At 38.4% G+C, this 10,667-nt stretch overlaps 1 protein-coding gene across 1 annotated transcript; it reads right to left on the bottom strand.

The window, feature by feature from the left end:
- Positions 1–2,233: 2,233 nt before the first annotated feature.
- LOC134748963 (ribose-phosphate pyrophosphokinase 2) lies at positions 2,234–4,481 on the bottom strand. Its single transcript, XM_063683829.1, has one exon. The coding sequence runs from the start codon at positions 4,280–4,282 to the stop codon at positions 3,251–3,253; it is 1,032 nt and encodes a 343-aa protein (XP_063539899.1). The 5' UTR covers positions 4,283–4,481; the 3' UTR covers positions 2,234–3,250.
- Between the last annotated feature and the right edge of the window lie 6,186 nt (positions 4,482–10,667).

Below are 10,667 nucleotides of genomic sequence, written 5' to 3'. Positions count from 1 at the left end.
AAATTTTTGTTTTGACTAGTATATACGTGTACCAAACGGCTAACCTGTACATCGATTTGCGGTTTTTTTATGCGAACAGCTTACACTATTTTTTTCACCACCTTGAACCTTTTGTAGACTAGACTATTGTCCCAAAATATTGGGCGACGACCGGTCGTCTGGCCTAGGAGGTAGTGACCCTGCCTGTGAAGCCGATGGTCCTAGGTTCGATGATATGATATGATGAGCACAGATATTTGTTCCTGAGTCATGGGTGTTTTCTATTTGTATTTAAGTATTTATATATTATGTATATCGTTGTCTGAGTACCCATAACACAAGCCTCCTTGGGCTTACCGTGGGACTTAGTCAATCTGTGTAAGAATGTCCTATAATATTGATTTAATATTTATTATTATTTATTTATTTATTGGGTTTCATATTTATTCCGATCAGAATTAGGAGCTCTTCAATTTATACCTATTTTTATCAAAATCTGACACATAAATAAAAAAACGGACCATCAATAAAACTGTATAATTACATCAAAGTAAGAAATATCACATGTCACATGTTTCTTTATTATGATAATTTTATCTAACCTGAGGCTTTCTTTTTTTCTATTCAACGGAGCCGGAGAGCGGCAAATTTGTTTTTCAAGACGCTTGCTCGAAAAGATCTTATTTCATGCAGGTGTACTGAAGGGAAAAGGCCTATATTGTTCCCGCGGGAGTTATAGCTTTCTTTTTTAATTAGGTATGTCACTAATTCATACCAAAGATAGATATAACTCCGTAATAGATGGATACAGTCTAAGGAAAAAACGTGCCTCGAAAATCACGAAAATTTGATTCTCGATCAGATGGCGCCACTAGTTTTGGCCTACACTCGTATAGAGGGCGTTGACTGTTTCGTTTGTTATTTATAATTTTAACGCATACCAGTGAAAGAACATGGGTCAAAATCATATAAAAATAATTAATGCAAATAAAAAAATCATTTATCCATATTTAAATACATTTTATCGTATTTTTATAAATATTTATTTTTAGTTTTAAAGTGTGTCGACAGATGGCAGTGAATTTACTGTGGTTACAAAATTTACTATGACAGTACCGCTCTAGTATAAGTTACTCTATGTTCATACGAACCAAGTAAGTTATAAGTAAAATACTTTGTTTAAAATCAAGGTATAAGGGAGTTTTACTTTTAAAATACTCACGACTATAATTTAATATTTTTGTTTATCATATTTAAAAATATTTAATTGGATTAATTTAACAGCCGTTATCTTGTATGTTTTTATACAACAATGTTTTCTTGTATGTCCATGTTATGTTATGTTTTTTTACTATTCTGTAACTCGAAATGTTAATTAGATTGCAGGTTGGAGAAGGATATTGAATTTAGTTACTAAAAACGCGAGCGGCGTGAGGCCGGCGAGGAGCGCAAATAACGTGCGCGTCGGTGTGTGTGCACCACACACACTGGGATAGTCCCTCGGTACGCGGTACCGCCCCCGTCAGCGCGACGACGATATTCTCTTTCAAATCTCAAAATTGAGTTTGGTCTCGGCTCCTGTTGGCTCTTAATAGATCACTGGCGGGACGGAGGAAAATTTGGGCATTGTATTGTACAGTAGTCAAAAAGTTAATTAGATAGGTATTATGTATTACTAGATCAAATAATAAGGAACTGTTCCTTAATATTTGATCCCTGGACCACACAATACACCCCGTTTATTTAACATCATATCAGCCGTAAACATCTAATAATAATGTCCTCCTCGCCGTGTCCGACGACGGCGATTCCAACCGTTTTTAATGGGAAACATGGAACGCTCTAATGTGGCTTGCGAAGCCAAGCTTGGTTTGGAAGATGCGATAGCATGGTACGCAATGGAGCTGGCCGGCTGAATTGTAGGTGTAGGTGTACGAAGGCTTCGGGCGCGTCTTACGGAGATGGCGCTTAGCATCCATCGTAAACATCTATGTAGGTATTATTGTAGCTTCTTTTCTTGTTTCACTTTCAAATTAAGTAAGTCATTTAACTTAATTTTCTTATACCTAGTTAGGTTCAAATGAGCTTAAATTTGTTTTATGATGTCAAATTCTAGGTATACAATGAGTAGTTATTTACGTATTTAAGTACGTCTGTTTATGTTAACATCTTCGAAAGTTATAATTTTGTTACATCAATACGTAAACATTGTTTGATAAGTCTTCTATCTCCATGACAACAATAAAACGCAGACTTTAATAAAGTATTTTTATTTTATTGCTTAAAATTACTTAGTGATTTGATGTTATATAGTTCAAATATACATTCATATCCTATAAATTTAGAAAATCTCATCACAATTTAATACCAACTACACATTTATCGCCATTTCAAAGCCGATTAAATTAGTTATACCACTTTATGCTTCTGAACTCTCAAATAACAAGAATATACATCCAATTTTAAAAGAAAATTTCCCCATTTATGAAGGAAACTAAATCACAAATTTAAGGCCAATTTATTACATTTTGACTGAAATATCTTAAACAAAGTTTTAGACGAAAAATAAGATAAATATAAAAAAAACCTGAAAAATTGTATGAAACAGCTTATCAAAATATATTAAAACTACACTATTTTAAACTAAATTGTCTTTAAACATTAACTATCCAATATAAAATCAATGAATGTTACGTTGAATACTTTTATTAATTTAAATGCAGGTATAGGCTTCTCTAAGTGATATCTGAAACCTATGATGGCTAAGCAAAATAAATGGCGTTTAATGATGTATACCTAATAAAAAAATAGTTATTACCATGTTTGATCTTTAAGTTTAAGCGAAAATCACAAAGTTCAACTTTGCAGATGTTTTTAAATGCATAACAAATTTAATAAAAACACATTTTAAATGAATATAAACAAATCACTGAGCTATGTCACAATAAACAGTATACCAGAGTTACAAAACTGGAAGGTCTTATTTAAACTTAGTGAGATTATAGCTAAACACTAAATGACCTCAAACATTGACCTTTGACCTCCACAGTTAGCAAGACAACCGCACATCTCCATATTACAGAAACATTTCATTTAGTATAAAAACAAATCTTACATCATCTGTATCCAAAACATGAAAACATGCTGCCAACTAAGGATATCAAATGGTTAACTATCACGAGATAAACAATATGTATACGTATGTAAGCATTACATATAATATTTCAAATCATGTTAGAGGTCCTTAAAACTAAAACAAAATCAAATTAATCTAGTATGGAACATTTGAGAATAGGTATGACACTGATTCCCCGTTGTGCGTACGCCGGACTGCCTCCGCTAACATCATGGACACATCGATGCACTGGATCTTCGGACAGTCCTGCATATGTCGGTCCTGAGGGATGGTGTTCGTGACAACCACGGCTTCTAAACAGGCATTGTTGATCCTCGAAATAGCAGGGCCTGAGAAGATACCGTGTGTAAGTATCGCATAAACTTTGATAGCACCCGCTTCTATCAGCTTCTCGGCAGCGTGGCAGACAGTTCCACAAGTGTCAGCCATGTCGTCGACCAGGATCGCTGTGCGGTCCTTAACGTCACCAACAAGCACCATGGAAGCCACTTCATTAGCCTTCTTCCTCTCTTTGTGGATCAAAGCGAACTCAACATTGAGGCGATCAGCAATCGAAGTGACCCTCTTAGCACCACCAGCATCAGGCGAAACCACAATACTGGTCTTCCAGTCGGGAATGTTTTCTTTTATCCATTTCAAAACAGCGGGCTCAGCAAAGAGGTTATCTACAGGTATGTCAAAGAATCCCTGGATTTGAGACGCGTGAAGGTCCATGGTGATTATGTGGTCGGCGCCGGACACGGACAGGATGTTAGCGACAAGCTTGGCAGTGATCGGCGCTCGGCTTTTGTCTTTCTTGTCCTGTCGCGCGTACGGGAAGCACGGGATGACGGCAGTTACGCGCGACGCCGAAGCTATTTTGCACGCATTGATCATAATTAGGAGTTCCATTAGATTGTCATTGATCTCTCCGCTGCCGCTCTGCACGATATAAACATCCTCGCCTCGCACCGACTCTCCGATCTCCACACATGTTTCCATGTTGCTAAATTTCTTGGTTACCACTTTTCCCAGGTCGATTCCCAGTCGATCGACGATCTTCTGCGCCAAATCCGGGTGGGAGCTCCCGCTAAACACTTTGATGTTCGGCATTCTTGTGGTTAATGGCAAAACAAGGTTGTCTGACTTGTTAAGTAATTGTTCTTCTTGCGATGCAGTTGATAGCATCAGCTCGGGACAGAAATGACCCGTCGACCGTCACCCGCGATATGCGTATTGCGAATAACAAGTCGAACTATATATGACCGACTAATTAACGATAAGAGAAGTTTGTGGCAACGTGGGGACTTGCCACTCCGTCTCGTAAATACACCACACCGCACGCACCCGCGCTAGCCTAGCTCGTTTCTTCACATTCACAAGTTTTTTTAATTAACTTGACAGAGAAAAAGTGGTGTGACCAGAAGTTTTTCCGGAAGTTAGTAATTTTTTAATAAATTATATCTTATATAGTCTGTCAAGTTATTTACGTCAGTAGAAAAAAGCGGCAAATTTAAAAAATGTAGGTGCGAAGGGTTTTCGCCCCATGGAAAATTTGAATTTCGCGCCTTTTTCTACTGACAAACTTGTTTGACCGACTATAGTTAGTTTAGTATTCGTTATTTTTTCAAGTTAATAATTTATTTTTTAATGAAGTTTTTCCATGATGCAGCTATTGTGAAAAAGAAACAACAACAAATGATTCTCTTTTGTTTGACCAATAGTTTCTCCCTTAGGTATTCCATCAATCCAATGTCTTGGTCCAATGTGTATTTTGTTTCACATTTTGCTTAATGAGATGTTAATGAGAGTGTGAGACGCAATGACATAAAGAATAAGAATAAATTTATTATCAATGAAATATATAACAGAGAATGTCAGGGGTCTCCGCACTAGGCTACGCCTGTATCGCGGGGAAACCAGGTACAATTAAAATTATTAATAGTTAAAACATAGAGTATTACACAACAAAGTAGAAAAACAAACTTAAATGAAGTACTTGAAAGTACGAAAAAAGAAAAAAAAAAAATTATACAATATTGAAAACTAAACTAAAATATTTTAGTTATAATATGTTCTGTCTCGGCATAAGAAAGTGAATGTAAAAATTTAAATAAGAGTATCTTAGCTTCTACAATGGTGCAGTCTTTAAGGTTACAATGTTTAAGAGGCCTTATTCCTACAAACGAGCGTATTTTGCAAAATGCTTCCTTTTTCATTCAACATTACGACGTAACTATTAGTATTTATTCAAAAACTGTTAACGTTCTGAAATAATCATTTCCTAAACTAGCGGCTGAAATAATTAAAGTTTGCATTTTCTCTTTTTAAACCTAAAATAAATGAGTTTTTCTGGAAGTATTTTTCAAAATTTGCAGTGAAAGGTGTCGTTTCGGTTGCCAATTTTGCAGTAAACAAGAATCATTTGGTACATGAATGATTACAATTCAATTCACCATATCTTGTACGAGGGGCTAAAATGATTGAAAATCAAAGATTCATTTAAAAAAAATGATAAAATACCTTCCGAGTTTTCTTCATTTTTTCGGTGAAAACAGGGTCGCATTATATTTTTTTATCGCAAATTGTACTTATATTTTGCCCTCAAAATAATATAATAGCAAACTCTAACTTTATGTGAACCCATAAAAAAATAATCATAACTATAGGACCTATTTTACCGTAAATTTAAATATTTTTAAAAGACGTATAAATCACGCTGCACCGACACTGCGCGCTCAGTCTCCGCCGGGCGCGCTTAGGGGACGGACCTGTGCTCGATCGTCAGGCGTTTGTTTCGTTCGTAATCAACGAGCTAGTTCCGAGAAGTGGTGTATACTGCGATTAGAAAATCTTGATCCTTAGGTGATCAATGTAATCATAGGTACATTTTATAGCACAAATATTAAATTTTTTCGCCTAGTTGATCGGGTCTGTTCAGGGTGTCTAGCCAAGATGCCAAACGTTTAGGTACCTATAGTTTACATTAAAACCAAATCTGAAGCTGGCCTCTGGATGGGTAGTAGAAACGGGTTCCGTATGTTTTTCCCTTTCCAGATGACCAAGGTGCCTAGCCAAGATCCCAACCGTTTAGGTATCTATAATATAATTTACATTAAAACCAAATCTGTAGCTGGCCTCTAAAATGGGTAGTAGAAACGCGTTCCTTATGTCTTTCGCTTTCCAGATGACCAGGGTGCCTAGCCAAAATGCCAACCGTTTAGGTACCTATAGTCTACATTAAAACCAAATCTGTAGCTGGCCTCTGAATGGGTAGTAGAATCGCGTTCCGTATGTGTTTCGCTTTGCAGATGACCAGGTTGCCTAGCCAAGATGCCAACTGTTTACGCTCCGTAGCGAACGAAACGCAACCGTCTCTGTCGCACTAATATGGAAGAGTGATAGAGAGCGATTACCCTATCGTTCGCTGCGGAACCAACGACTGGCATCTTGGCTAGGCACCAGGCGCGGCTTCCTCTAAGGAGCGCTTGTGCAGTGCACTCCCATAAAATTATAGTGCCTAATTAATATATTACTCTTTAAGATCTATCGTACAAAAGTCAATACCAATTAAATAATTACCTTTATTCATTATAAGTTTATAGACGGCCTATACTACTCGGCCTACTCCTATAATTTCATAGGAATCATAGGTAACGCGCGAAGCGGAGCGCTTTGGATTGCGCTCCTATGAAAAAGATTTAGTACATAAAATCAATAGGAAATTCAATGAGAGCGAAAGAGAAGTTTCGCTACAGTTCCGCACGTGAAACAGAAGATTTTCTATGAAGAAAGAGGTAAAATTGGAGCGGCGCTCCGTAGCCCGTTTGACCTTGCGCCCTCTCGTCGAATGCGCGCGCATTGTGTGCGCCATATTGTCACTTGTTTGTAAACAGACCTTAGTTAGTAGTCAATTTTAAAGTACGCGCGTGAATGGAATTTTGGCATTTTTTTATTATAAATAATTAACCAAGAGTTTAAGCAGTAAGTGCACATAATTTGTTTGTTGTGAGGTGTTAAAAATGAATGAATTTAACGGGAGAATGTGAAAAAAGTTTACATAATCGACTCGAGTTCAATATAAAAGGAAAACCTTGAACTTTCGTAACAATGTTCGTCAAAAACAAAAACTTATATGTCATTAAATAAGATCAATATGAAAAAACACCGTGGTTGTGTTATGTCGCTGTGATAAAAGTAACTAGGTGTTTTAGTTTATCGTGTTACCTACCTAAGTACATGTATGTACCTAAGTATATGTCTTGTTTGGAGCGGGCGCGGGCGGGCCGGGCGACGGCTGTGCGGTGAGTTTGCTTGGACCGAAACCGATGTGTTAACAATTTAGCACATATTTCCATAAAATTTGAAAACAACATTCACAACCTAGAATCCATTTGTAAAATGAACTGCAGTTAGCGTCTATCGGTCGTCAAGATATTCGTAATAGCGAAATTCTATAAGAGAGTTCAATGACCGTATTTTGTGTCGGTTAATTCAATGTGTAGTTTTTTACTGTGATAGTGAACACCCATAATATAGAATCACCAGCCGCCGCTGCTAGGCACCCAGGTTAAGGTACCTATAGTTTACATTAAAACCAAATCTATAGCTGGCCACTGTAATGGGTAATAGAAACGCGTTCCGTATGTGTTTCGCTTTGCAGATGACCAGGGTGCCTAGCCAAGATGCCAACTGTTAACGCTCCGTAGCGAACGAAACGCAACCGTCTCTGTCGCACTAATATGGAAGAGTGATAGAGAGCGATTACCCTATCGTTCGCTGCGGAACCAACGACTGGCATCTTGGCTAGGCACCCAGGTTAAGGTACCTATAGTTTACATTAAAACCAAATCTATAGCTGGCCACTGTAATGGGTAATAGAAACGCGTTCCGTATGTGTTTCGCTTTGCAGATGACCAGGGTGCCTAGCCAAGATGCCAACTGTTTACGCTCCGTAGCGAACGAAACGCAACCGTCTCTGTCGCACTAATATGGAAGAGTGATAGAGAGAGATTACCCTATCGTTCGCTGCGGAACGAACGGCTGGCATCTTGGCTAGGCACCCAGGTTTAGGTACCTATTATAGTTTACGTTAAAACCAAATCTATAGCTGGCCACTGTAATGGGTAATAGAAACGCGTTCCGTATGTGTTTCGTTTTGCAGATGACCAGGGTGCCTAGCCAAGATGCCAACCGTTTACGCTCCGTAGCGAATGAATCGCAACCGTCTCTGTCGCACTAATATGGAAGAGTGATAGAGAGAAATTACCCTATCGTTCGCTACGGAACGAACGACTGGCATCTTGGCTAGGTACTCTGATTATCTGGAAAGCAAAACACATGCGGAACGCGTTTCTATTACCCATTTCAGTGGCCAGCTACAGATTTGGTTTTAAGTGGTTTTAACGTAAACTGTAGGTACTAAACCCGAGTGCCTAGCCAAGATTCCAGTCGTTCGTTCCGAATCGAACAATAGCGTAATCTCTCTCTAACACTCTTCAATATTAGTGCGACAGAGACAGTTACGCTTCGTTTGCTACGGAGCATAAACGGTTGGCATCTTGGCTAGGCACCCTGGTCATTTGGAAAATGAAAGACATACGGATCGCGTTTCTATTACCCATTTCAGAGGCCAGCTGCAGATTTGGTTTTAATGTAAACTATATTTAAGTACCTAAACGGTTGGCATCTTGGCTAGGCACCCTGGTCATCTCTGGGTACAAGTATGTATATGTTCTTAACATAATAAACTGAAATTACTACTACCATGCATATAAAATAGAATAAAAGGGTGGCTATAACAATAAAAATAATGTGACTTGCTATTGAAATCGACAAAGATCAAGATTATTCTTCTCTGCGTTCAAAACGCGTTATAGTTGCCGGCGCTCGCGTACCGCGCGTCAACGCCATCTATTGAGTGTTATTTCGTGAAATCGATGAACGCTCCAGGGAATAAGGGCTCTTAAGCAAAGCGTTGTAAGTGGTCACTCGGATTCTTTCCCCGAAACGTTTCCCAAAGGCGGAACGGACTTCTGGAATTGGTAAGTTAAAGGTGCGTTTTTTGATTATAGCAAGGCAACAATTTTGAGAATGTATGTGTGTGTAAAGAGATTTTCATTAAAAATAACTGACGTACGGTCAAGACCTTTGCTTCGGCATAGAGATCTATGGATGGAAATCGATAGGGTTTTTTAAGCATCACTTTTAAAACAGAGCGTTGAACCCTTTCAATTTCCAGCATAGAGGTCTTAGCCGCACTTCCCCAAACTGTGATGCAGTAGCTAATCACAGACTGACAGAGCGCGGTGTAAACTAATTTAAGTACGGAATCATCGGCAGTGTTTCGGAGCTTTTTGAAAATAAAAATGGATTTCCTTATTCTAGCGGAGAGTTTGTGAATATGGTTTTTGAAATTCAGTTTTTCATCTACTAAAATACCAAGATATTTTATTTCATCAGTATTTTGTATTGAATCACAGTTACAGGAGTTAGAAGTAGGGTAGTCTGTGCATGAATGGATTTTTATAATGGGAGAAAAAGATGGTTTTGACAAGGTGGTTTTATAGAAACAAAGGAATTTAGTTTTGTTGCAGTTCAGGGTTAGAAGGTTGGAGCGGAACCAGTCCGATGCAATTTTCATGCCCCTTTCTGCGGCAGCGACTGTTTCTTCCCAGCTTGTGTCATTAAAAAGTATAACGGTATCATCTGCGTAACAGAGAATTTCGGAATTAGGTATTTTTAGGTTTAGGACATTATTTATGTAAATCGTGAAAAGGGTGGGACCAAGAATACTGCCTTGTGGAACGCCGAAATTAATATTTCCCATAGAACTATTATAGGAACCTACTTTAACAAATTGTCTTCTATCTGTCAAGTAACTTGCGAACCACGACAGTGGGACACCGTGTATCCCCAGATTTTGAAGCTTACGCTGCAAAATCGGTATAGACACGGTATCAAAGGCTTTAGCCAAATCCAAGAAGACGCCAATACATTTAAGATTTCTATCTAAATAAGATGAAATTAGGTTGACGAGAGTTGAGGTGTTATCTTCCGTGGATTTATTCCTCCTAAAACCGAACTGTCGATTCGATAAGAGGTTGTAGCTCTCAAGGTACTTGACTAATCGATTGTTGACTAATTTTTCTAAAATTTTTGAAAATACACTGAGCAGCGATATCGGCCTGTAATGAGGGCTATCGCGTATGAATTCGCCGCTAGGGGCGCTAGTGTAGATGGTGGTCTTTTCCATAGTTCGAAATGTCAAATGTCATTTGTCACTTCAATGACTGACAGCTGTTCTATAGTCTTTTGGACCACCATCAACAGAGGCGCCAACTGGTGAGCAAAAAAACGATAGCCCTCATTACTGGGAATGCTTTTTGGCCCTTCTTTGTATACATTGGACAAAGAAATTCGACAGGTGGAATACCACCATTACCGATTGGTTGATCGAATGACCAAGTGATTGCACACGTTGCACACGGAAAATGTAGCTCTAAAGGGTCCTCCACACTCGTGCGCGAATCGAAGCGCGGGCTTAACACATAAAATTACCTTCACAGATTCG

Source organism: Cydia strobilella, chromosome 17 (genome assembly GCF_947568885.1).
Source record: "Cydia strobilella chromosome 17, ilCydStro3.1, whole genome shotgun sequence".
Classification (NCBI taxonomy): Eukaryota; Metazoa; Arthropoda; class Insecta; order Lepidoptera; family Tortricidae; genus Cydia; species Cydia strobilella.
This window is presented reverse-complemented; position numbering and strand designations above follow the sequence as displayed.

What these genes read in the sequence shown, in the direction of transcription:
- LOC134748963 (XM_063683829.1), bottom strand. Translation starts at nt 4,282, where the DNA reads ATGCTATCAACTGCATCGCAAGAAGAACAATTACTTAACAAGTCAGAC.